The sequence below is a fragment of the Callorhinus ursinus genome, unplaced genomic scaffold (genome assembly GCF_003265705.2).
Source record: "Callorhinus ursinus isolate GAN/ISIS: 27379988/994484 unplaced genomic scaffold, GSC_fseal_2.0 scaffold43, whole genome shotgun sequence".
Lineage (NCBI taxonomy): Eukaryota > Metazoa > Chordata > Mammalia > Carnivora > Otariidae > Callorhinus > Callorhinus ursinus.
This window is the reverse complement of record NW_027397105.1, coordinates 11770178-11797811: the sequence shown is the minus strand read 5'-3', so window position 1 is coordinate 11797811 and position 27634 is coordinate 11770178. Positions and strand designations below refer to the sequence as shown.

Below are 27634 nucleotides of genomic sequence, written 5' to 3'. Positions count from 1 at the left end.
CTTCTCCCTCTGACCCTCCCCCCTCTCATGCTCTATCTCATTCTCTCTCTCAAATAAATAAAAATCTTTAGAAGAAAGAAGAAAAAAATGGTTAAGATGATAAATTGTGTGTTATGTGCATTTTACCATAATTTTTTTTTTAAAGTATGCAAAGAGGGGTGCCTGGGTGGCTCAGTCGTTAAGTGTCTGCCTTTGGCTCAGGTCATGGTCCTGGGGTCTTGGGATCGAGCCCCACATCAGACTCCCTGCTCAACGGGAAGCCTGCTTCTCCCTCTCCCACTCCCCCTGCTTGTGTTCCTGCTCTTGCTATCTCTCTCTGTGAAATAAATTAAGTAAAATATTTAAAAAAAAAAAAAGATAAATAAAAAGTATGCAAAGAGTTGTTCTACGCCCCTGAGAGTGAAGTAATCAGAAGCAGCAATCCGGTTTCAGAAATCTTCCTAAAAATTGCTGGAGACAAGCAGGCAGGCCCCGTTCCCTGGCTCCAGGAGAACGAAGAACCACAGTCCCCCCAAAGAGGATCACCATTTATTTGGGGAACAGAAAAGGTCCCAAACAAGGACTAACATGAGGGCACAGCCCTAGCATCGCCTGGCCTCAACCCAGGAGGAAAGTCCCACCCGCTAGGATATGCACAAATAGGGTATGGAGCCAGCCAATTCCTGACCCAGTGAGCTGCCCTCACCTCCACCCAACAGCATGGGAGCCCAGGTGGGGTGGTAGGAAGCACACAGGCTGTTGTAGGCCCCACGGGGTTTCAGTCCTGTTGGTCGTGTGATTCTGAGAAAGTCACCACGGGGGGGCGGGGGTGAAAATGCCCAGCTCACAAGGTCAAGAGGGTTCAATGAGATAGGAAGGGAGGATAGATGGGGGAAGGAGCCCAAGGAGCACAGGCAGGGAGGGTGCATGCAAAGGTCTGGTAGAGAATAGACAGGAAGCAGCCCCATCAGTGAGGCCTTGAATGCCAGGCTATGTTTGTAATCCATTCACAAGGAGACAGGGTTCCAGGAGGGTTCTGGTAGATTTGTCCCAAGTTTTGAGTGGTCGACGTGTACAAAGAAGAGAGAATGGAATGAAGGGGACCGGAAGGAAGGTATCTAAAATGGCCCAGGGAGGAGCAGAGCGGGACTAAGTTAGAGGCGGTATAAACCAAGAAAAGGAAACAAAGCCTAAAGACCTTATGAAGGGGCGCCTGGGTGGCTCAGTTGGTTAAGCGACTGCCTTCGGCTCAGGTCATGATCCCGGGGTCCTGGGATCGAGTCCCACATCAGGCTCCCGACTCAGCAGGGAGCCTGCTTCTCCCTCTGACCTTCTCCCCTCTCGTGCTGTTTCTCTCTCTCTCTCTCACAAATAAATAAATAAAATCTTTAAAAAGAAAAAAAAGACCTTATGAAGAAAAGCAAACAAACAAATCCCCTCCCGCTGACATGAAGCTCCGCAGCCACGAGAGGCCCCCGGAACCACCATCACAGTCTGGCTTCCCGGTCCATCTGCTCGGCCCTTCCGGACCTCCCTTCCTTTTGCTCTTGCTCCCTGGAGCAATCTGCCTTTATGTTCAAAAGTATTTATGAAATTGAAATGAGTGTATCTCATGGGCACCTTGTCAGAAACGTGCCATTACGAATGACATTTTCGGGTGTCAGAGTTAGTCTCTTTCGTCTGCTGGTAGATCCAATTTGCCCAGTTGACAAGTGAGAAGACTGTGACACCAATAATTATAGAAACAAACCCAACCCACTATCTGGAAGTCAAGCTGTTCTCTCCATGTCTTCCCTCACACTCAGCAGACAATATGGCGGCCCCCTGGCAGAGGGCCCTCACTTCTCAAACCACAGCAGCTCATGGGGACCAGCAGGACCCCAGACCACATGACCTTTCAAGCCGGCAGCTGGAGAAAAGAATGCACATGACTTCTTATGGGAGAAAGCAGAAAGCCTCTTCAAAATACCACTCGGGTTCAAACAAAAGTGCACATACTATACAACTCCATGCATAGAAACTTCTAGAACAGACAAACTCAACTCTGGTGACAGAGTTGAGATCAGTGGTTACCTGTGCAAGGGGTGTGTTGGGGGGGGCTGACTGGATAGGAGCAGGAGAGAACTTTCTGGGGTGATGGTGAAAGTCTTTATCTTAGCAGAGGTATGGGTTACAACTGCAAATGCATTTGTGAAAACTGTAACAATTAAGATTTGTGTAGTTCAACCATAAGTAAATTATCTCTCGAGGAAAAATGTGTTAGAAAATGTGTGTGTGCGCAATACATACATAAAATTAAAAATCCACACAAATATATATAAATTGCATTCAAAAGAATCTTCTATGAAGGCTAAAGGTCTTACTTCAGAAAAATTAAAAGCCACTTTGATTCGGGCCTTAAGCCTTAGGCATGGAAATGAACTCGGAGACTCTGTTGTACAATTCACCGTCTTCAAATGAGCAAAGAAGTAGAATGTGACCTACCCACAATCACACAGCAAATCAGCCACAGACTGCTGACCAGTCCCAGGCCTCCCAAGTGCTAGCCTGGGATTCATTTGTCTGTTCTGGATGAGTGCCAGAAAAAGCAGCCGAAACAGAATGCCAAAGGTGATTTTATGAACTAATTTCATTTCAACCTTCAAACCCAGAGCTAGTCACCCCCACCAAATTATGTGTGAATGTGATTAACTTTCAGACAATAAAAAAATGTTTGCCTTCATGAGTCTAGGTCAAGAACTACCCCTTCTGGGCATGCCTGGCTGGCTCAGTAAGTGGAGCGTGCGAGTCTTGATCTCAGGGTTGTGAGTTTGAGCCCCACACTGGGTGCAGAGATTATTAAAAATAAAATCTTAGGGGGGCACCTGGGTGGCTCAGTCGAGCGTCTGCCTTCCGCTGGGGTCATGATCCCAGGGTCCTGGGATGGGCTCCCTGCTCGGCAGGAGGCCTGCTTCTCCCTCTCCCACTCCCCCTGCTTGTGTTCCCTCTCTCACTGTCTCTCTCTCTCTCTCTCTAATAAGTAAAATCTTTTTTAAAACTAAATAAATAAAATAAAACAAGGGGTGCCTGGGTGGCTCAGTTGTTAAGCGTCTGCCTTCGGCTCAGGTCATGATCCCAGGGTCCTGGGCTCGAGCCCCGCGTCGGGCTCCCTGCTCCGTGGGAAGCCTGCTTCTTCCTCTCCTTCTCCCCCTGCTTGTGTTCCCTCTCTCGCTGTGTCTCTCTGTCAAATAAATAAAATCTTTAAAACTAAATAAATAAAATAAAATAAAATCTTAGGGAAAAAACAGAAGTGCCTCATCATCAAATGGCAGGCTGCTACTACTTTCCCTAGTGTCCCTGCCCAAATACAAATATCCTTAACTGGGCAAGGGCCCTGGGGTAAGAATAAAGAGATGGCCCCAGTTTTACCACTGACTCCGTGGGACCTTGGCAAGTCACCTACTGTGATACAATAAGAAATTTATATTTGATCTTTGTCCCTAATTCCTGGCACACAGCTCTGAAACTCCTTGGGACTCTCCAGAGTGATGTCTTTTGTATGCTAATTAGATGACCAGAGGCTGGGGCCCGTAGATAACTCCACAATGGGGGCTGGACATCAGAGGATTGGGAACTTTCAGCCCCAACTCCACCTCCAATCTCCAGGATGAGAGGGGGGCTGGAGAATGAGTTAATCACCAACAGCCAATGACTTAATCAATCATGCCTATGCAATGGGGTTCAAGAAGCTTCCGAGTTAATGAACGCACTGAGGTGTTGGGAGGGTGATACACCCAGTTAGGGGATGGAAGCTCTGCGCCCCCTCCCCTCATCCCTCACCCCATGCATCTCTTCCACTTGGCTGTTCCTGAGTGGTATCCTTTATAATAAACTCATAAATGTAAATGAAGTGTTTATCCTGTGTTTTGTGAGCCTTTCTAGCAAATTCTTTAACCTGAGGAGGGGGTCATAGGAACCCCCAATTTACAGCCAGCTGGTCTAAAGTACGGGGAGCAACGTGGAACTAGGGACTGGTGTCTCAATCGGGGACAAGTCTTGTGGGACTGAGCCCTTAACCAACAGGGTCTGCAACAACTCCAGGTAGTTAGGTTAGAACTGAATTCAATTGTAGGACACGGAGTTGGTGTCAGAATTGGCTGCGGTCAGGGAAAAAAAAAAAAAAAAACACCCACACATTTGGTGTCCAAAGTGTTGTCAGGGTAAAAACAGCACAGGCTCACCCTCCCTGGGCCTCAGCTTCCTCACCTGTAAAAATGGGGGGTTTGGACCAAATGCCGCTAACGCCCCTCTAGCTTGAATTCAGTGAGTCTTTGAATGGCCGGTTTAAGAATTTCCAGAGTTAACATGAGGGATTCTCACTCTCTGGAAACCACTAGCAAATTCTGCTTTCCAACGCCAAGCAACATCATTTCTCAGGCCTCATTTCCTATTTTGACTAATGACATGCCAGAACTCTGTGATTTCTCCTTTGAGAAGTGGCAAAAAACTCAACGGTGTCCTATTATAGGGCCCTGTCCTTGTCCCCAGCTCTCAAAGATGTGCAGCCCAATTCTCTGAGATGAAGAGGGCAGTCTCTCTCCATTACACTCAATTTTAAGCCAAAACCTGAAACAGAATTTTTGACGTGCCTTCCAGACTACAAGGCTGGTGCTTCATGAATGATAAAACAGCAGCTGGTAATGTCTTAAAAGCAAGTTGGTCAGTTAGACAACTTAACATCTGTTTAAATCCCCTCTCCCCTCCCCCCTCAAGACCACGGTTCCAAAGCAAATCCAAAGAGAAAGTAAATACACAAGTATACACAGATCTTCCATGACCGAGAAGAGCCTCACTGAGCTGGAAGAAGGCACATCCTTTAACAGAACTCTCAGAAAACGTGCTGGGATGATGAGGACACTTGTGCACTGAATCCCACTAGGACTGAACTGGGTGAATCATTTCTAACATGAAGGCACATCTGAATTGGGGACAACTCCTGCCCAGAGTTTCAGCCTCCAAGTTCGTTCTGTGTTCATTCAGTTCCACAAATAATTACCGAGCTTTCCAGCTTAGTGGTTAAGAGCACGGGCTCTAGAGTCCACAGACCTGGGTTCAAGTCCCTGCTCCGCCACTTCTTACGCACAGACCTTGGGGAAGGTACTTAGTTTCAAAGTCCTGGTTCCCTGCTCTAGAAAATGTGAACGATGGCACCTGCAGGGCTGCTGCAGGTATGAAAGGAAATGATGCATGTAGGTACTTAGCCCAGTTCTTGGTGCAGAGTCATGCTGACTAGTACTGTTGGCGTCACTGTTCTGAAGGCACGTGTTAAGACTCTCCAGAAAAATCAGGGCATGACGCCACAGGCAACAGAAGGAAAAACAAACTGGACTTCATCAAGATGAAAAAGTTCTGTTCTGAACCCAATCCACAGAGTAAAAAGGCAACCCAGAGAATGGGAGAAAACTACTTGCAAATCATGCAGGTACTAATTAACATCTGACAATCAGGGGAGCTCCTAAAACTCAACAACAATATAATCACAACAAAAACCAACCAGATTAAAAACCCGCCAAAAGGACTTGAACCCACATTCCTCCAAAGCTATACAAATGGCCAATACGCACATGAAAAGATGCTCATTGTCACTAATGACTAGGGAAACGCAAATCAAAACCACAATGAGGTACCACTTCACACACATTGAGACAGCTACCATAAAGAAACAAGTAACTAACAAGTTTCGGTGATGATTTGGAGAACTTGGGGCCCTACACACTGCTGGTGGGAATGTAAAAAATGGTGGGATGTAAAACCACTGTGAAAAATAGTATGGTGGGTCTTCCTCAAGATAGTAAAAACAGAATTACCATATGATCCAGTAATTCCGCCTCTGGGTATATATCCAAAACAACTGAAAGCAGGGACACAAATGGATATCTGTGTACCCATGTTCACAGCAGCATTATTCACAAAAGCCAAAAGGTGGAAGCAGCCCAAGTATCAAAGGATGGATGAATGGATAAATAAAATATGGTATAGACAGGGGCGCATGGGTGGCTCAGTCAGTCAAGCATCTGCCTTCGGCTCAGGTCACGATCCCAGGGTCCTGGGATTGAGTCCCACGTCTGGCTCCCTGCTCAGGGGGGCATCTGCTTCCCCCCCTCCCTCTGCCCCTCCCCCCCCGGCTCGTGCGCACCTGGGCTTCTCCCTCTTCCTCTCAAATAAATAAAATCTTAAAAAATAAAAGTATATACATATGATGGATTATTATTCAGCCTTAAGAAGAAAGGAGATCCTGAAACATGTTCCAACATGAATGAATCTTAAAGGTACTGTGCTAAGTAAAATAAGCCAGTCACCAAAAAAACACATATTGTGTGATTCCACTTAAGTGAGGGGAGGATACTGCAAGTCGTTAAATTCAGAGAGACAGAAAGTAGAATGGTTGTTGCCAGGGGCTGGAGGTGGGGAGAATGGGAGCTATCATTTCAAGCAGAGTTTCAGCTAGGCAAAATGAAGAAAGTTCTGGAAATGGATGGTGGTGATGGCTGCACACCAGTTTGAATGTGCTTAATGTCACTGAACTTTAAAATGGACAGAATGGTAAATTTCGTGTTATGCATATTTTACCACAGTTTTTTAAAAGTCAGTCAATAAATAAGTACAGATAAAAACAGGTACCCTCATGGAACTTAGTCTAGATGATGCAGGGAAAGCTCTCATGCACGGTATCTCACTGATCCTCTTAACAGCCCTGTAAGATGTGACAGAGCAAGTATTCTTGTCACATACACACCCCTTCCCTGTTTACAGATCAGGGAAGTGAGTAGTACAACAGTTAATGAATTCACACAGGGAAGTCATACTGGAGACAGAGACAGAGACTCCACTCCAAAACAAAAAAGTGCCACATGTTGGAAGAGAACAGAGAGAGACCCGCAGGCATCCCTACTGCTCTAGAATTCCTTGATGGAACTGATGCTAGTTCCGTGGAATTCCCACGTGGAATCAGTTAAGGGCCCTTCTTGTCTAAATGGAAACAGACCAGGCTTGCTGTCTGCAAGGCAATGCGAACAAAAGCCCTAGAGCTTGACTCCCTGCATGTGGAACACGGCTCGCATGACCCTGAACCACTGAAACTTGGGCAAGTTTCTTGGCTCCTCTGAGCCATTTCTTCGTCTGTAAAATAGAGATAATACCACTGACTTAGAGGAGTTTTCAGAAAAAAAAATATTTTAATGAGATAATCTGTGTGACAGGATGTCTGGAGGATGCTGAAGGATCAGTAAATGATGCCCAGTATTTCTGAGCTTTGAAAGATGCTAAAAAATAAGATTGATAGAAAAGAACCTTTGGAGTGAGCCCCTGTGCAGAGCATACTCTGCCACTTTCTGTGAAGGTCATAAGGAAATAGAAAGTACGCATCCTGCCGTGGGGAGCCTCCGCTCTCATTCGGAAGATAAGGCAATAAACACATGACAAGACGTACAATAAATAACCTCAGGAAACTGTACCAGGCAGGATGGAAGCAATCAACAGGTCTGAGTATAGCAGCTGAATGCCAGACACTGTGTTGGGGACTTCACACACATTCTCTCATTTAACTGCCACAAAAACCTGTAAAGTTAAGGAATTTGCTATTTTATAGGTGAGGAAAGAGCCAAGAGAGATAACAAACATTGTGAGTTCACAGAAGACCATAAACAGGGTGGTCTAGGAAAGCTTCCCGGAGGAGGAGGCGGCACATGCTGCCAGAGAGCAGGCATGCTGACTGGAGGGAGAAGATCAAAGACATTCTGCCAGGTCAGAAGGATTGGTGGGAGCACTAAAATTGGCACCAAGTCTGAAAATGTTTTTTTTTTATTTTTTAAAGATTTTTTTATTTATTCATTTGAGAGAAAGTGTGAGCCAGAGGACAGCGGGGAGGGGGGGGCAGAGGGAGAAGGAGAAGCCGACTCCCTGCTAAGCAGGGAGCTCGGATGCGGGGCTCAATCCCAGGACCCCATCCCAGGACCCCAGGATCATGACCTGAGCTGAAGGCAGACGCGTAACTGACTGAGCCACCCAGGTGCCCCTGAAAATGTTTCTTTTTAAGGCCCCCCTCTTAGCCACAACAAGCTGGGTCAGGAAAAAAAAAAAAAAAATAAAGCCTGAATGTTATTTATATCTTTTCAGACTACTAGGTTAGCCTAAAAATTCTGAGTGATGTACGGCTAGGTCAAGAGCAACAATCTTTAACTAAAGCTCCTCTGGGTACTTTACCTACATTCTCTTCTTCACTGTTTATCGCCCCTACCAGGAAATCTACCAGGAAAAAACAGGTAGATTACACAGAAATATGCTAAGAGAACTTATACAATGTTGCCATCCAAGAGAAAAATGGAGGGTGAAATATGCAAGGACTCCACCCCTTCCACTTACTACAAGAAATAATCTCAATGAGTTTGTAAGAGAGCCTTTTATAGTGATTTTTTTTTCTCCTTTGCAGTTTTTTGTGCATTTTTCCAACTGTCTACATGGCAATTCTAGGAGAACTTTTAATAGCCCAAATAGCCCACTCTAAGCAAGGACAGCCCTTCAGCAAAGCCCTTGTGAGTGCGCTCCTGTTCCTGCACATGGAAAGCAGGGCAGGACAAGGAGCAGGCTGACCTGCACCACGTGACCGGAGTTTCATAAGCTGTCCAGGCCGTTAAGGACAAATGCTCTCAGAACCTCAGGCCTCTTCCCGTGGTCCACCAACCTGCCTCAGCACTTCTCTCTGATCAGGGCGCATAGGAAGGGCCCTGCCTCAGACCTCGCAGGAATGTCAATGCCCGCTCCTGACTTCCCTGGAGGACTCCCCGCTGCACGCAGATGGGGGCTGGCTTTGATGAGAAGAGAGAAGAATGACCTTTCGGTGACTTCCAAGAGGAAACCTCCCTGTCTCTGTAACGATATCCCTGCTACTCTCCTCCCTAGAAATCCTTCCTGACTCCCCAGGGCCACCAATGAAAGAGCCCCAACTACTTGGCCAACATTTGAAGCCTCCCACCATTAGATCTAACCCTGCCTTTCCAGTCTTACCTTCCACCACTCTCCCTTCCTAGGCCAATAGAACTGATCCTGTTATGCCCTCCCCTCACTTAATAGCAGCCTTCGTTCAAGCTGCTTGCTGTCTCTGCCTAGAGAGAGCCCTCCAAGCCTCCTCCTCCATCCCTACCCATCCATCAAAGCCGTGCTCAGTGGCCATGGCAGCCTCCTGAGTCTTCCTGAGTTCTTCCTTCCTTCCTCAGCTGCTCCTCCTCCCTGGCTGAGGGGGAGGAGCACAGCATAACAACACACCAGTCCCAGAGCCAGAATGCTGAATTCTACTCCAGCTCCCTTCCTACTAGCTGTGGGACCTTCTCTCTCTGCCTCAGGGTCCCTGTCTGCAAAATGGAGATCACACAGTACCCTACTCACTGTATTCTCGTGGGGATTAAAAGACTGCAAGATCTAGAAAGCACCTACTTCAGTCTGTAGCACACGGTAAACTTTTTTTTTTAATATATATATTTTTTTTTTTAAGATTTTATTTATTTGACAGAGACACAGCAAGAGAGGGAACACAAGCAGGGGGAGTGGGAGAGGGAGAAGCAGGCTTCCCGCAGAACAAGGTGCCCTAAGATGCGGGGCTCGATCCCAGGACCCTCAGATCATGACCTGAGCTGAAGGCAGACGCTTAACGACTGAGCTACCCAGGGGCCCAGCACACAGTACGCTTTTACTGTTACTACTGGAGGTAATAACCCCTTCCATCCTCCACTCTCTTACTTCATTTATCTGTCCAATCTAATGCCCCCACATTTTATCATATCTGATTTAGGTACCTGTCTTAGCTCCCTTATTAAACTGAGCATCCCGGTAAACACTTAGCCTGATGTATACAGAGAGGTGATATAGAGCCATTCAATGAATGACAGATTTCTAAATAACCCCGCTTATAGTCTATCCATAAGAAAACCCACATCTGGGCGCCTGGATGGCTCAGTCAGTTAAGTGTCTGCCCTCAGCTCAGGTCATGATCCCAGGGTCCTGGGATCGAGTCCTGCATCAGGCTCCCTGCTCAACAGGGAGTCTGCTCCTCCCTCTCCCTCTGCCCCACCCCCAGCTGGTACTCTCTCTCGCTCATTCTCTAATAAATTAAAAAAAAAAAAAAACTTTAAAAAAAAAAAGAAAAGAAAACCCACATTTAGTGTTTGAAGAAAGATGAAGAAGAGATTAAGGGAGCAGAACTTTTCATCTGGAACAATAGTTCTCGAAGTTTGGTCCCTGGACCAGTAGCAACAGTATCACTTGGGAACCTAGAAAGGTAGAATGCTAGGCCCCAGCCTACACCTCCCGAATCAGAAACTCTGAAAGTAGGGCCCAGCAATCTGTTTTAACAAGCCCTCCAGGTGATTCTGCAGACCCTGAATCATGAGGTCTGCAGAGCAAGAAGCAACATGGCAGCAAAGGAGGAGCACTGGCTCAGGAGAAGATTCCAGGCTTAACTCTGGCACAAGACCTTACACCGGTCTCCTAACTTCTCAGACCCTCAGCCTCCTTCAAAGCAATACAGGACAACAGTAACACTCAGATAATTAAATACTGTTGAGTATTACATGAGATCCCGCATAGAAGTTGCATACAGTAGGTGCTTAATAATTTTAAGCTGCTTTCAGTTGTCTTCCTGTGTATCACAGGGGGCTGCAAACACAAAATGACCCAGGTCAAAGGGCTTGGCGAATTGCCAAGTGCAATAGCAATCTGAGGGACAACTAATTATTCTTGGAACAAACAGCCAGGGTGTGGAACACTTAGCATTCCCAGAACACTGGGAAGCAGTTTATGTCCAACTCCATGGGAGCTACAAGCACAAACTCTGCAACAGAGTATCTGCTTTTTACCTGCTTGTGAAAGCTGAACTAGGAAGAGAATAATAGATGGTCCTCCCTGCACCCACCTCACCCCCTGCACAGTATTCCCATCAGAATTGAGGAACTACTCACTAATCTTTTTCATTTAAGTGAATCCAAACTTTACTCTTGGAAAAAGGATAATCTGAAACCGTTTTCTAGCCAATACAAGGAACTCACCACTTGCAGAGCACCATGGAACGGACTTAGGGAAACCCTAGTATGTGATACGCAACCCACAGTGGTCATGGAGGGTTTAGATTAAGGCAGTAACCTTTTGAAATTTGTTTCAGAAGAGAAAATCCAGAAATAAAAGTCCGTACTTTTTCTTCCTCCACACTTCTTAGCCTCTCATACTACTGTTCATTCTGCTCAAAATCATGCATTCTACTTGGGAACCACCTTCCAGAAGGGCAGTGAGGATGGCTACAAGAATACACAGGTTAACTATGTCAGACTATGGGCTTAGCTGCACCTTCAACCTAACAGCACCAGGTTAGAATGTCCGTGTGAGGCCCCAAGCATGAGAGTAACAATTACCCTCCCCCTTTCCAACCTGGGCCCAGCAGAATGGTTCCCACAAAGCAGATGAGAAGGGCCGTTCGGCCATGAACGAGGCATTGACCTGAGAAAACGCCATCGACCTTCACAAGCACATCCGTGCAATGGGTTTCAAGTAGTGTGCCCTCGATCACTCAAAAAGATCCAGAAATTTGCCAGGAAGGAAGTGAGAACTCCAGATGTGCACACTGACACCAGGCTCAACAAAGCTGTCTGGGCCAAAGGAATAAGGAAAGTCCCATACCGTAAGTGTGTGTGGCTGTCCAGAAAAACGTAATGAAGATGAAGATTCACCAAATAAGCTCTGTACATTCGTTACCTATGTACCTGTCATCCCTTTCAAAAATCTACAGACAGTTAATGCGGATGAGAACCAACCCGACTGTCAGATAAAGATATAAAACCACAACAAAATGGTAATAGTAATAATGACCAAGCCCTGAGACTACCAGCCTAACACTTTGCAGCTCTAGCACACCTTTGGTGAACGTGTTACCTCTATGAAGGCTCCCTGAGAGCAGCTTTTAAACATCTGTATCCCAGAGCCTGGCACCCACAGGCACTCAGAAGGCTGACTGAACTGGGCTGGTGGGATTGTTTCAGTGCAAGGCCTATGCAGCCGTTGAGAGGTATTATTTTACGAGTGGGTAAAATGAGGACCAGAGAAGCTAAAAGTTGGAGTCAGCTAAGCAATGTCATCTTTGACACCACCCCCTGCCCCCAAGACCAGGGCTTTATCCTGGGCCCAAACCCAGCTTGCCACTGTCCCCACCGCCACCTCTGTTCCACTCAGACTGGTGAACACAGATGTGCCCACACCCCCCCTTCCCTGCCTCATGTACCTGTCCCCAGGCACAGGGTGTCCTCCTCTCTGCCTGTGGAATTCCCGGCCACCCTCGTGAGCAGCCCTCAGACTCCAGGAAGCCAGTCCTATCTCCCCAGCTCTTCTGAATTCTGGATTCCGAAGAGCACTGACCATCCCCCCTACTCAACTGAGCACTCAACTAGGCAGTGGCCTTCTATTAGTGATCGTTACTCCAAGCATCTCTGCTCTCTCTCTCTCTCTCGACACCAGAAATCCCTTGAGGACCAGGATAGCTACGAAATCTCAGCTCTCCCTCTTCCCAGATGAGCAGTGGCTTTACTCCTCTGAGCCTCAGTTTCCCTATCTCTAAAGTGGGGAGGACAACAAAACTTAACTCCACAGAGCAGCTGTATGAAGCAAGTAATAGCTGTAGATCTGCCCTGTGTAAGCTGGAGCTGCTGCTTTTACTCATCAGCTTTGTTTTATTTCTGTCTCCCTTCTCTCCCGTGAATCGCCTGGCAATACTTTTAAAAGAATACTAACAATACTAAATGCCATGAAAATCACTTTTACACTTCGTCACAACAGTACAGAATATACATTAGAACCTCCTTCTATCCTCTAATGTATCTGAACCGTGAAATCAGCTGGGCCTTGCCTGATGACCAACTGGCAATCAGGAGGCTTCATTCTCTTCATGGGTCAAGTGTCTTGTCTAAGGGCTGGCGCTGCCGGGGCCTGTTCCTTCACAGGTCACAGATGGGCCAGTTACCCCCCATACCCTCTCCCTAACTTAACTCTTCTGTTGTTAACGGTGACAGCTACAATTTATTGAGCCTCTACTATGTCCCCGGCAACTGTCATCTCACTTAAACTGTACTACTCTGAGTATGAAATCTCTCTCTTTCTCTCTCTCTCTCAGCACACTAAGGTTCAGAAGGGTCACACAATTTTCTAGGGTCACGCAGCCAAAAAATGGGTAAGGCAAAACTCAACTCAGGCCTTCCTGACAAGCATCATGCTCTTTCCACTCATATGTACCCCCATATCCCTAATATTTGTATATTTTTAAATGTCCTTTAACTTCTACCCCTCACCAGCTACCCCGGCATTTCCAAGGTGTGGCGCTTCCTATTTTAAAGGAGACAGAAAAGAAAACAAATCCCCTCAAGTTTACCAGCTCCCTCCAATAACTGATTGGGATTCAATACCCAACTGAGCAATGAGGTTTCGGAAAAGAAAGAGCACCTGAGGAAAGGAAAGAAGGAAGAAAATCTACATAGACACGGTAGTCCGTAAAGGTGGGAAGAGGCTTACCCCAGGCCCAGTGTCCATCATCCCCTATCAAAGACCTTACACCACAAAGAAAAGCAAGGCTCCCAAATGGCAGTTAGCTAACAGAAGAGGCCTCGATAATTTTCCAGACCCCACTAACGGCTGCAAAGTAAGCTAGAAAGTAATAAGTAAATCAGGAAATAAACAAATCACTACAGCCTAAACCAGCCAGGCCCAGAAGGACACCAAAGGTCCCCACTCCAAAGACGTTTTACCGGTCCATCCACCAACCAGGAGGAACCCAGTTTTAAAAGAAACCAGTCAACATTCTCGGCTCATCGGTTGGCGAAAGTTCCTGTCTTGGGTGAAAAGGCAAGTTGCTTTTTTAGTAGAGAAACCCCATACAGTGGGGTCATTCTGGTGTTCATTCACATAGCCTTGGGTTTTTCCTTACCCAGGATACCAGTCATCTCTGGTGCCCTTTTCCAGGTGCCCAGAGCCCCCATATAGGATTACCAGGTAGTAAGGAGTACCCCTCTCTCTACGCTGTCACCAAAAGACTTCAGCTTTGGGCAAATTTAGTACAGCAGGGAAGCAAGAGTCAATGTGCAGAGACTAAGGAATATCAAAACTTTAGGACTTGAAGGGACCTAGCGCATCTCACCTCCAAACACCTCATTCTGACAGACAGGGAAAACGTCAAGCCAGAGAGTGCAGTGACTTGCACAAGGTCATACAGGAAGAGTCACTGGCAAAGCCCCTTCTGGAGCCCAGGCTTCCTGACTCCCAGTCCTGGGCTCTTATCATTAAATAACACGGCCTCCCTTCTTTCCCAGAGGCAGTGCAGGGATGCCACCCCCCTGGCAAGATAATCACCCTCGGGGAACCCTTCCCCCCATCCCAGTCCCTCCCACAGCCTAGCTGAGTTGCAGCTCTAATTAGCAAGTCTCAGAGCAGGGAGTATTCTCTGGGAGGGTGCCCGGTCTGAGGGCTGCTGGTACTGAAAAGGACAAGGATGGGGGAAGAAGGGTGTGGGAGAACTGGGTCCTGGCGGCAGTGGCAGCGAGACCGGCAGCCTGAATGAGGGCGCACTCGGTGGCACCTCGCACCAGGCGAGGAGGCAAGCCGACCCCGGCAGCCCGCACCACCTCCACGAGCCGGGAGGGGCTGGGCCCGGATCGGGAGGGACGCGTGGAGCATCTCCGAGTCCAAGCAGGGCCTCGGGGAGCCGCCTGGCAGACTGGCACCGGCGCCGTGAGCAGGGCCCAGGCAGCCCGTGGGCAGACACCCGACGTAAAGGATGCCCGGGCGGCCCGTGGGGTGGCACCGGTGCCCGGCGAGGGCCCGCGGTCCTCACCAGCCCCGTCAGCCGCCACCGTCGCCCACCCAGATGGCCCACCCTTCGCGCGGCCTTACCGAGGCACTGCCCCACCGGGGTGCTGAACGGGTTCCCCAGGAGGAACTCCATCTTGAGCGGACAACACGGCAGCGGCCCGGGCCCCCTGTCAGCCGCCCGGGTCCCCGGTGTCCCCCGTCGCGCTCCCGACCTGACTGACACTTGCCCCCGCCCCACCCTCCCGAACGCAGAACGCCCGGCCCCTGACCCCACCCCTCGTCGCGTCCCTATTGGGCAGAGTCTGCCTAGCCGTTCTCCGATTGGCTCCTACGCCTCCCTCGCGAAGCCCCGCCTACTCCGCGGCGCCCGATTGGGCGGAGCGGCGAGCTAGGTCACAGGAATCTCCGTCAGGCGTAGCGGCACCTTCCCTGGCCCGCCTCCGAACGAGACTCTGTGTGTTTTGATTCAGTTATATTTTGGTCAATCTAGCGAATCCTTACTATTACTGGGCAAGAGACGAGTCAATCACTCAAGCGGGGGGGAGGGGCCGGAGAAGAGGCGGGGCTACTAATATCCCTGCCCATAGAAAGTGCGGATTGGAGAAACGTTTGTTTTTTCTACTGCTGGTTGGTGGTAGGAGTATTTCCCCACCCAAGAAATGTTATCACGTGACCGTCAACTTTCACCCAGAGTGCCTCTACCACGCGACTTCCCCTTAGCAACCGACTGGCCGCGCTTGGTTCCCTTAGTAACCGGGTGAAGCGTACCCTGCGTGGAAGCAGTCGGGCGGCGGGCGCTTGAGACCGTGAGACCTTGGAGCGGAGACCGCGGGAGGACTCGCAGGGGCAGACAGATCATCGATTTAACGCTTTCCTCTGACCTTTTTTTCTGGGAGTCGGCCCGGCCTTCCTCACCTGTAAAACAAACACACAGGTTCTTGGCCAGCCACTTCACGGCCGCGCTGAGACACTGGGCTTTCGGGCCTGTGGATGAGAAAGAGATGCTAAGGACGCATTTCCTCGGGGAGCAGAGCCCGAAGAGGTTTTTTTTTTAGGGGCTCCATCCGCCGACTTCCTGGCCTGATCTCTTTTATCGAAACAAAGGTACCCGGTCCACTGATAAGCTCTTCGAGTATTTAACCCTCATATCCGTCCTCTTAAACTGTTACAAAATTGTTTCTCTTCTTTATTTGTATTCTTCACCTGGTGCTGTAGAGAGTTCCGTTCCTCTCTCTTCTCGGTAGCTCATTGTACGACTTTGGACAATTTCCTTCCCCTCCCGGGCCTCAGTTTCCCTCTCTGGGAAATGAGGGAATTAGGACTCCTTTCTCCAGTGGCTTCCAGAGCCGACATGCAATTAAGTAATGAAGGTGCACTAAGTACCCAGTAAGCACGCAGTTAATAGGTGATTTTCTCTTAGTAACCCATGGCCAGTAGGGGCTATGTTTTTCAGATTCAATTGATCGCAAGTTCTTGCTTCACAGGACAATTCTGGTCTTGTTTCCCCGTGAGGAGCCTGCTCCATTGGCAGTGGTGTAGAACTCTCTGCTGCTTTCCCCGTCTCCTACCTCTGGTCTTCACCACCAATACTGTTGTCAGGCAAGTCAACAGGAACCCAAACTGGGTGGTAAATTATTGATAAAAGCCCCTTTAGGGCAAGAGTGGTCGGGCCTTGGCCCTGACCCAGAACAGCTGTGAGAAATGTTGTGCGTTGTGACAATGAAAATCCACAGTGCCCTGGGTACGGCTGAGTCATGATTAAGAGAATGGGCTCTGGAGTCATGGTCCCCTGCCTCTGCCATATGCCATATAGATGTATTGACTTAGGCATCTTACTTAACCTTTCTAACTAGCTTCTGGGTGGGGTGGTTGGTTGGTTGGTTGGTTGGTTGGTTGGTTGGTTGGTTGGTTTTAATCTGGAAACTGCAGATGATTAGTCCTACATATAAGTCAAGTTCCTGGGGATCTCTCACAGCCACATCTTACTGCCACCCTGCTTACGACTCTTGCTGATCTCAGTATGACAGCCAGAGTGAGCCTCTTAAAAGTAAAAGCTGAGGGCGCCTGGGTGGCTCAGTCGTTAAGCGTCTGCCTTCAGCTCAGGTCATGATTCCAGGGTCCTGGGATCGAGTCCCACGTCGGGCTCCCTCCTCGGCGGGGTGGGGGGAAGCCTGCTTCTCCCTCTCCCACTCCTGCTTGTGTTCCTGCTCTCACTATCTCTGTTTCTGTCAAATGAATAAATAAAACCTTAAAAAAAAAAAAAGTAAAAGCTGATCATCACGTCACTGCCCTTATTAAGCCCCAGGAGGGATCCTAGGATAATAAACTCCCGTAGGCCCCTCCAACCTTGTTTAACTTCAGCCCAAATGGAATATGGCTTGTTCTCTCCTACCTCCGGGCCCTCGCTGTGCAGTTCCCTCTTCCTTCTTTTCTACTCCTCCTTCAGATCCCAGCCCTGTCTCCCCTGGCCAGGCCAGGTGCCCCTAATGTATGCTGTCCTCGTTCCGTACATCTACAAACTTGTCATGGTCTGTCATTAAATATTTGTATGATGATCTGATTCACGTCTGAAACAGAGGGAAGGAGATCTGTTTTATTCACGGCATGTAGTAGCTATTCATGACGTGTGTGGGCTGAATAAATGATCTTAAACAAATGTAGGAGGGAGGACTTACCCATCTTTACAGACGAGAAATTAAAGGCTGAGACAGGTGAGGTTAGTTGCCAAAGGATGCACACCCAGGTTCCAGATCCTGCCCTCGTGTGCTTAACAAAGAGCTTGCCTCACAACCAGTCCACATTGAGTAGTGATTGTGGGCTTGACGGAAAGCAAGCCTGATCCATCCCAGGTGCCAGGCCTAGATGAAGTGGGAGTGATGAGAAGTCAGTTACGGTTTTGAAATCGGAATTAAGAAGCATTTCCCAAAGTACAGCACTTTTCTTTGAGAAAGCACAAACACTTTTGCAGGTAACATCTGCCAAACACTGCACATTAAAATTTCCCCAAAGGCAAGTTGGTGTCAGGGTATGGGAAATCTTAGGAAAAAATGTTTCAAAAAGAGCGGGGAGAGGGAAAGAGGGGGAGAGGACTGGAAACGTCTTTGGGAGTTGACTCATTCACTCTTAAGGAGTCGGAGGCAGTGTTGAGAGACTGGAGAGAGTGGGAAGGCGGAAGGCGCAGGTGGAGAAGCAGCAAGGTGGGGGTAGCACTTGGGAGCGGGAGTGGGGCTAGGGGAGGCTTTGGCTCCTCAGGGGCAGAAGGAAAGGACACACGACAGTTGGACGCACAGGGACATTTGATCACGGACGGCCCAGAAATGGCAGATGCATATTTATATAAGCTGCATCCAAGTGGATGGTGGGGGAGGGCGGAGGAGGGCAGTGGCAGTTTCTAAGACCAGGTGGCAGGATTGCTGGGCCCACCCCAGTCTGCTGTGGACATCATCACCCCAACACCAGAAGTCTCTCCAGCAGCGCTCAGTGGAATAATACAGGGACTGCCCAGCATCAGGGAAGAGGCCTGGGCGTCGGGGACCAAGAAGGCAACAGTAGATGGTGAAGCCAGCAGGGAGGAGAGAAACGGGTGGGAAGTAGGAGGGAGGACGGAGTTTCCAGAGGGTTCAGGAGGCCGAATCTGGGAGCCTCCCATAGAGTGTGCCTTCCCAGAAGGGTCCAACCCTTCTGGATGTTCTCACTCTTCGGTTGGTAAGGCTGGGAATGAGGTCACGGTGCCTAGGCTTCCCGGGGCTGTGGCTCTGTCCGGCCCGGAACAGCATCCTGAGGTCAGCCGTGTGCCTGCAGAGTCTCAGCCAGATCTTTTGGCCCATTAGCAGCAGAAACCTACTGGACTCAGTTTAAGTAAAATCAGATTTAATGTGAGAAGACAGGAAACTCTCACGGGGCATGGAGTTAGGGTCATGAGGGGCAGGAAAGTCAGCAAAGACTGGGTCAGTCTGTCGGCCCTTTTGTCTTATTTTCTGCTTCACCTCGGTTCCCATTTCTGTTTCTCTCTGTCCATCTGCCTCATCTTCCTCTTGGTTCTCTCTGCTTAACCGCATGTCTGGCTAGCCGGTGACCCACCCCCCCCGGCTCCCCCCCGGCTCACACAGCCGGCTCTGATGGGACTTTCATCCTGCTGCCCCAAGTTCACATTTCTCGGGGGGAGAATAGGAATGGCCAGCTTGGGTCCGTGTCCACCAATCTCCACGCACTGAGCAGCTTGTGGGGAGACGTGGGGAGTCTCTCAGGGAAGGAGAGCGGCAGGCTGCTCTGCCTGGCAGGGGCTGCCAAGGATCCTGGGCAGCAGCTGGTGGCAAGACACCGAATGAGGCTGGCTGAGGAAAGCCAGAGGCCGAAGACGACCACAGCCATAAGGGGAGCTGAGCTCCAGCTGAGCTCCAGAGAGACCAGCATGGGCATCAGTCTTCTGGGGGGGGAGGTAGGGTCACAGCCGTGCTTGTGGGACCGAGGGGTGCACCCCTGCAGGTGGGTGCCAGGCAGAACGGGGGCAGGTGGTTGCTGGAAAAGGCCTGGAGCAGCCTTGGTGCAAAAGTACTAGCCCCTAGGTGCAGTGGGGCCAGGGAGTGGGAGGAGGCGGCCCCGGAGCATCAGTGACTGTCACCATGCTCCACAGTGCCTTAAAGAGACCCCAGCCAGACCCTGTCCTCAGACAAAGGGAGAAGCAGACGGTGGAAGAGGAATGTGGTGTCTTTTAGGGAAAATGCAGAGGCTGTACGACTCCGTGGAGCCGAGAGTGATGGACGAGCACATGCTCAAGCTGGCTGTGGAGGAACAAGGCCCGCAGGAGGAGGCTGGGCCGCTGGCCAGGCAGGAGGGCATCCTCTTCAAGGATGTCCTGTCACTGCGGCTGGACTTCCAAAGTGCGTATCCTGGGCTGGGGTGGGGGCACCAGGCAGCCCAGCATCCCGCCCCGGGCTTCTCTGCCCCAGAATTCCACGCAGGGTCCGTGATCTCGGGACCCCCATGGGCATTTGGGCCTGCCTGGGTGAGAAGGCGTAGGGGTGACACAGAGTGTTTTAAGGCTTAATACAGCGTGTCATTAGCACTTACATATCCACAGCACCCCTGATTCTGAATAATAAGAGATCAAATTCCCCCCCTCTAAATCTAGGTGAACCCAAAGGCCACGCTGCTTCCGTCAGACTCCACTGGATTCTTTGGAGCAGGGTCCCTGGCAGGTAGAACCCAGGAAGGTGGCTCCACGCGGCCAGGGAGGAGCCATGGGGAGCAGGGGGCTGTGTGCTGGGGCAGGAGACAGGAGGGGCACCTCAGCAGAAGCAGGACAGCCTAGTGGGAAGATATGGCTCAGGACCAAAGTGGTCCTGAGCGCCCAGTGTCCTGATCTGTAAAATGGGAAGATTAGAGTCCATGTCTCAAGCGCTGGTGGGAAGGAGAAAACAGGGCAACACAGCGCCTGGCTCACTCGAGGGGGCCTGTGAGTCAGGACAGAGGGGGTGCGAGAGGGAGCGAGAAAGGTGGCCAGAGGCCTGCGCTTCTCGGGCAGGTGGGCCACAGCGGAGTCACCCGGGCTGATTCGCAGGCCTGCTCTGTCCTGGGTTTCTCCCCTGGCCTGCCGGGTCAGCCGGGAGACAACAAAGAACACAGCAGCCTGGGCAGACCATGGGGACACAGCAGTGGGCAAGGCAGGCCGAGCCCTGGCCTAAGCCTCACGAAACCCACAGGCCTCCCCAGACCGCGGCCTCCACGGCCGACCACCCAGAGCAGGGAGGGACCCTGGGCCTCAGCCACCTCAGCAGTGGGGGAGGGTTAAAAGGATTGCAGAAGGGCTGTCACCTGAGGGGCGTTAGCCTCCTTTGGCTTATCCCCTCCCCTGCCGAAGGTTCATTGCCCTGGTATTTACCAAATGATCGTTATATGCCAGGTGCCGTTCTAGGCACTAGGGATTCAACGGTGAACAAAAAGGACAAAAAAACCCTGTCCTCATGGAACTGACATTCAGGTGATGGGAAAAATAAAGAAGGGAAATAATAGTGTATGCTAAAAATATGTGCTATGGAGGAAAATCAAGGAGAGGAGAAAAGGGGTGAGGGTAGGGTGCCATGTTTTATTGGGTGGTCAGAGGCCTTATGAAGAACGTGACAGTTGGGGCACCTGGGTGGCTCAGTCAGTTAAGTGTCTGCCTTCAGCTCAGGTCATGATCCCGGGGTCCTGGATCGAGCCCCACATCAGGCTCCCTGCTCGGCGGAAAGCCTATTTCTCCCTCTCCCACTCCCCCTGCTTATGTTCCTACTCTCTCTCTCTCTCAAATAAATAAATAAAATATTAAAAAAAAAAAAAAAACAACGTGACAACTGAGCAAAGACTAGAAGGAAGTGAGGGAAAGAGCCACGTGGAGATCTGGGGGAAAGCATTCCAGGCAGAGGGAGCAGCCAGTGCAAAGGCCCTGAGGCAGGCAGTCCTGTATGGAGACTTGTCAGAGAGGTGGTGGGGTCAGCTAGCATCAGCCTTGGGGGCCAAGAGCTGGTGTTTCACTTTTATGGTGAGCGAGGTGAGAGCCCTGGGAGGGTCCTGAGCAGAGGAGGGACAGGCTGGGACTTAGGTTTCTATAAGATCCCACTGACTGCAGGAGGATAGAGTGGGGGGCCTCAGGGCCAGAGCAGAGAGTGAGACAGTTGTGATCCAGGGAATAATGACAACGGGCTGAGACCAAGCCGGGCACAGTGAAGGCGGATCCCATGTCTATGTTGAAGATTAAATGGACTCTTTGGGCAGTCCTGTCGTGCTGGTAACTCATTTAGAGCTATCAAATACATCCAGGTTTTGTTGTGTTGTTTGGCTTTTCCACGTGAATGGCTGATGCCTTGGGAAAAGCCCGCACATACATGTGCAAGGCAAAGCACCCAGCGTGTGGGAGCCGTGGAAGTCGGCCATAGCCATAGCCAAGAGCTGTCAGTCAGACCAGGGCCAGAAAGCCTTCTGGAAAATCCAGAGGCATCTGAGAGCGTAGGTGGAGATGGTGGCTGGTATCATTCTGGGAAATCTGGCCTCAGAGAGCTGGGAACAGACACCAGTCTCACCTGGCCCCAGGAACCCAGCAGAGGCAGGGCCCTGGGTCGGAGTAATGCTGTCCACCCATCCCTACCCACACCTGGCTTGGGGAGGGCACCCAGGAGGGACATCTTTCCTCCCTCAGGCCCTCACAACCCCATGGTAAACCCTGCCCCTCTGAATGAATATTGAAACCTCTACCCCCAGTGTGTGGTTATTAAATGTACCTTTTCTTTTCTTTTACCCCTTTCACTTCTATATTTTTTTCAGTTCTTTTCGTAAGTGTAGTCTAATTTTTTAAGTTTTTGAAATCATTACAGAAGCAAATAGAGAAAAAAAGGGGCAGATACACAACAGGGCTATTATGGCTTCTAGAAAAAAAACGGGACAAATTTAGGCCTCCAGAATTTTACGTTACACGGTGTATACGTATTTTTACTTAAGCGTAATTCAGAACTTCTCGGGCTGTCAGTAACAGAAACCGAACTCGGCCTGGCACGAGGAGCAAAAGGAGTGAGTTGGTTGTATGCCTCTGAAGGGACCACAGGTCCGGTGCTTCAGTGACATCAGGAACCTGCCTGTCTCTTGTATGGGTGACTTAGCCCATTCCCCACTGATGGACATTGGGGTCCCCCCACCTTTCTGCCTCTCATGTGCCTATAGGTGTTTCTTTGGGCAACATACCCAAGTGTGTCTTTACAGACAGATTCCAAATAGAGAAATTTTGCACGTCAGAGGGCACAGACATTACCTATTTCAGGAAACTTGGCCAAATTGCCCTCCGAGATGGCTGACTGAGTTGGTTGACACCCTCACCACCAGCGCACAAAGGGTGGGTGGTACAGGCTTTCACCCCGCAGCCCTGATTCTATTTGTCACACTGTGGAAGGAAGGACACTGTCCCAAGGTGTTACAGCCTCCTGGGCAGCCCCCCAGCTGGGCCTAGAGGCAGCACGACTGAGTCCCATGCCCGGGGCAGGTCCGGCCCACCTTCACAAGGACCCCGCTACACCTCCCCTCACCCCCGAGGCCCTCTCGGTCCTGCCGAGGTCCTGAGCAGGAGCCCCGATCACTGCCCTCCATGCACTAATGGAGACTCCTGGGCGCTTGGCCCACATCCCCAGGGCACCCGAGTCCTCCAGGGCAAGGTGGTGGAGTTGGAGGGCCTTTTGTATGGTTAGCATTGGCCATCTGGATTCTCCAGTATGCTGGCACTGAACTCTAACCCGAGGCTTGGGACCAGCCAAGGCACCTCCTCCAATTGTTTCAGACATCCTCCACATAGACAGCCTCTGGCAGTTTGAGAACTTGAGGAAGCTACAGCTGGACAACAACATCATTGAGAAGATCGAGGGCCTGGAGCATCTCGTGCACCTGGTCTGGCTGGGTAAGGGCCCCTCCTGCCTGGGTGTCCAAGCTAATCCAAGGTGACGCCCGGCCAAGGTTATTGCCTCGCTGGCGATTTTCTGCTGGCGGCCCAGCATCAGCCAGGGTACAGTAGAAGGCCCATCTACTGGGAACAAGAAAGCCACTCTTTTTAAAAGCCTGGGGCCTTGGCTGGGCAGAGCCAGCAAAGATGTGTTTGGACGCGCCAGGCCAGAATATTCTGACCCACCTGCCAAACCTCTCCAGCTGGGAGAGGGTCTGGGGAGCAGCCTTAGACTCCTTCTAGTTATTCTAGACTCAGTGGGCCCTGCCAGCCAGGGGGCCCAGAGCAAACCAGAAACAAGCATCGCAGCTGCTAACGTGCTTGGAGCACTTACCACCTGCTAAGCACGGGCCTGTGTGCTTTCCACATGAGGCCTGTTAATCCATACAGCATCCCCAGTGTGGAGCTGAGCAAACTGAGGTCACAGGGATTAGTGGGGGCATCAGGCTCCCAGTCTCACTCCGGAGCCCTGGCCCGCATGGCTGAGGCCTCACGGGGTTTTGATGACCCAGGAGAAGGGGCTGGCCGGAGAGCTCTTTACCTGGTGGTCTGATGTGGCCCTCAGAGCAATCCTAACAGGTGAGTGTTACGATCCCAAAGTGCAGAAGAGGAAATGAGGCTCTCCGAGGCCAAGGCACTTGCCCAAAGCTCCAGCAGAGGGGGCGTGCAAGCCCCCATCTGCCTGACCCCAAAGCCCACGCTCCCTCCATCCTGTCTGTCTGCTCTCCTTCACCGGCAACTCCGAGTTGCCAAAATACTCCCAGCTACGCTGGTTTTGACGGTGCCCAGCCCACAGCAGCCCCACGGACAGGATCACGTTGCCTCACAGACCCAGCAGCAGATGCTGGGGGAGGCAGAGGCGGCCCACAGCCAGGTCTTTTGCCCCAGGCAAGCCCTCCTGGTACCCCAGCACCCATTAACGCTGAGTCTGGGCATGGCAGCCCACCTGCATTGCCAGGAGTCCTTGTGTCTATAGGAGATGAAGGGGTGAAGAAGGTGCCGGGTCAGCCCAGACCCTGAGCCGTGCCCCCTCCGGAAGGCCTGCCAGGTTCCAGCTGTCTCAACGGCAGGCTTGGAGGCGAGAGCTACTAGGCCCAGCTGTCTCTGACATCAAACGAGTGCCGCAGGCCCCATGAGCTACTCCTGCGATACCCAGGGTTCCGTGGGGGTGAGAGAGCAGAGGGGAAATTTCTGGAAAGAGGTCAGGTTATCCCCCTCAAAGAGTCAGAAGCTGGCCTTTGTCCGGCCACAGTGCCAGTCATCCAGGGACCCCACAACAACCAGGAAGAGCTGAGTCCCTCAGGTGCACAGGGGTGGGGGAGATGGTGCCCCCCCCCGCCAGGTTCAGCAGCCTCCACCTCACATGAGGCCCGGCTGGTGGCCCACGGTGTTGGCTGTCCCAGGGCTGAGGCTGTGCTGGAGCCAACTAGAAGTGGCTCTCCAAGGCTGATTATGCACATCTCGTCCCAGCTGTGCATTCAGGGATGTCAGGCTGCTAGCTTGAAATTGGCCACCACAGAGATGGCAAGCACTGCAATTCACGGCAAACCCCTCCCCACCCCACCCCCGGGCTCCCAGCGCCCTTGTTAAACACTTACCAGAACACAGCCAGTTCCAGTGCGGTGGGGCCAGGCCTCCGAAGAACAGAACAGGCTGCATGGTGAGAAAGAGAGTGGGCAGCCCTGGCATTTGGCAGACCCCAGTTCAATCCCAGCTCTGGCCATACACTGACTTTACACCAGTTCCTGCAGCCCTCTGGACCTCTCTGTGCTGGCTGATCGTGGGCATATGCCACCAGGCCCCTAGAATCTCTGTTTCTTCATGCATCAAATGCAGATGATGAGACCTTTGCTGTGGGAGTTAAATAAGGTGATGCACTTAAGAGCCAAAGAGACAATAAGTTACCAGTAGTTTCAACTGTAACAGGTGAGCATGCCCTGGTAGGCCGGGGGAGGAGGGGGGCTGAATTCAGATGCAGATAGACTGAATTCCCAAACCATCATTTGCATGTGACAACATGCAGCTATCATGAGCGTGTTTCAAAGCTCATGAAGAATTTCCAGTTTGCGCCTATGGGCCATTGGTGTTCCACGACAGGCTTTCAGCTCCAACCCCAACCAACCCCGAAAACCCACAGTGGGGGGTACAAGCAAGTTTGGGCTAGAGAGGGCCTAGCATCTCCGTTGGTGGGCGGAGTTAGGGTTTTGGAGGAGCCTGAGTCAGCTGTGATGTAGCTGGAAGATCGGGCCTGTCCAGGGAGGAGCCCCGGATGAAGTCTGGCACCACCGAGCTTAGCTGGGTGGCTTTGAGCAAATCACTGAGCCTTTCTGAGCTGCAGCTTCCCGACGATCACATGGGGAGAGAAATTCCAGACTGGCACTCAGGGCTATTGTCAGAGGATGAACTTGATAAACTGGTAAATGCTAAGCAGATAGGTGATAATATTTTTTTAAAGATTTTATTTATTTTTAGAGAGAATGGGGGAAGGGGCAGTGAGGGAGAGAGAATCTCCAGCAGACTCAGTGCTGAGCCCAGAGCCTGATGCAGGGCTCGATCCCACAACCCCAAGATCATGAGAGCCGAAATCAAGAGTCGGACGCTTAACGGACTGCTTAACCGACTGAGCCAGCCAGGCGCCCCAGGTAGCATTATTCTTAAAATGCCCATAGATGTGAGTGAAGGAGGCCCTCCAAACAGCCTCCTCCCACTCAAAGATGCACCGTTTGGGACCTGCCATTCATCATTTCCATCCCAAAACAACCACAGAGCACAGGCAGGAGTATGTGCCCTCATGTGCCCAGCCAGGAAGACGAGCGGTAGAACAGGAGAGGGCGGTAATAGTTGGAGAGCACAGAAAAGAATCCAGGCATGGCTTCTAGAAAACCACAAGCTGTCAGGCAGTGAGTCTGTTACTGGCCTGTCGGCTTGGTGCTATCTCCCAGGGCGTGAGTAGCCCCGATGGGTCTATTTCAAGACAGTCCACCCACTGGAGCCTCACAGCCCTCTTCCTTCCAGACCTGTCCTTCAACAACATCGAGGCCATCGAGGGGCTGGACACGCTGGTGAACCTGGAGGACCTGAGCTTGTTCAACAACCGGATCTCCAAGATTGACTCTCTGGATGCCCTGGTCAAGCTGCAGGTGTTGTCGTTGGGCAACAACCAGATCGGCAACATGATGAATGTGAGCTCTCGGGCCCGGGACTGGAGTGGCCGCCCTTGCCGTTCCTGCTGTCCTGCCGGCCGGGCCCTCTAGATCATCAGAGTAGCCGGGGACAGGGGAGGGGGATCTGAGGCCAGGAGAAAGGTAGACTTAGCCACCCAGATCACCCCCTTCTCCTAGAAAAGCCAGAAATCCAGACTGCTCTACCAGAGATTGGATCATGTTTAAACACCATGTTTAACCCACGCTTAGCCCACCAGTGGAGGCCAGTTCGTACCTCTCTGCCTCTTCCCCTGAGCCCCACACTCACTCGAACATTTGCTGCAGTGAGGACCTACTGGATGTGGGGCCTTGGGCCTGAGCTCAAGGGTACAGAGACAAAGGTCTGGTCCCTTTGGGGGTGCCCAGCACACACCCATATAATCAAGGCACGAGGTGACAAGAAGCCAGCGTCAGCCCAGGACATTGGCAGTGTGGGGGAAGGCAAGGTGACCCCCCTGCACGCCCCTAGAACAGGTGAGCTGACCTCTGGGTCCCCTGACTGGTCTGTTCTCTCAGTCCCCATCTGTATATCCTTACAGCACTTACCCCCAAGCGGGAACAATTTTACTTACTTTCTACACCATTCCTCTTCCCTGCCACTCAAATGTGAGCCCTTGCTGCAAGGGGAGGGACCGCGTGAGCTTTGTTCCCACTGTGTCCCCAAGGCCTAGCACATGCCTGAGGCCTGGCAGGTGCTTAATAGTGTTTGTGGAACACATAAACACAGAACCGAGAGAAATTCCTTCGGAAAGCATGCTGGGTTTCTTCTTTTGCATAGTACAGTGTCTGGGTGTTCAGAACATGCTGCCAAGGGAAGCATTAGCTACATTGTTGACTCTTCTCCCCCTTTACTGAAATAGAATATAGGAAGAATAAATGGCAGGTGGCGAATGTCCCTCTGTCATCCAGTTAATCCAAGGTTACTACGAATAGGGTTCCATTTATTTTAACAGATCTGGCCCTGACACAGGGTTTACAAGGGAAAAGGCACACCTGCTCTGTGTGACCAATAGTAACAACGACCACCACCACCATTTACGGAGCGGGCGAGAGGCCCACCTCTAAATGCTTTCTGGAGCTCATTTCCTTTGGTCCCTCCACACCTATGACACACATAATAGCA

The 27634-nt window shown here is 50.9% G+C and overlaps 2 protein-coding genes across 6 annotated transcripts in view; one reads left to right on the top strand and one right to left on the bottom strand.

Moving 5' to 3' along the window:
• The window catches only part of TOM1L2 (target of myb1 like 2 membrane trafficking protein), a 115101-nt gene extending 100036 nt beyond the window's left edge, over positions 1-15065 (bottom strand). For all 5 annotated transcript variants that reach the window (XR_012375033.1, XM_073881803.1, XM_073881804.1 and 2 more), the window contains exon 1: positions 14932-15065. Coding sequence is in view for 4 of the 5 variants with exons in the window: in XM_073881803.1 (XP_073737904.1) it covers positions 14932-14983 (52 nt within the window). In the remaining variant the exon portion in view is untranslated. The remainder of the gene's footprint in view (positions 1-14931) is intronic.
• Positions 15066-15360: 295 nt separating this feature from the next.
• DRC3 (dynein regulatory complex subunit 3) overlaps positions 15361-27634 on the top strand; it is a 33672-nt gene continuing 21398 nt past the window's right edge. The window contains exons 1-4 of the mRNA XM_025864391.2: positions 15361-15954; positions 19566-19730; positions 23150-23266; positions 26324-26490. Coding sequence (XP_025720176.1) covers positions 19571-19730; positions 23150-23266; positions 26324-26490 — 444 coding nt within the window. The 5' untranslated portion in view covers positions 15361-15954; positions 19566-19570. The remainder of the gene's footprint in view (positions 15955-19565; positions 19731-23149; positions 23267-26323; positions 26491-27634) is intronic.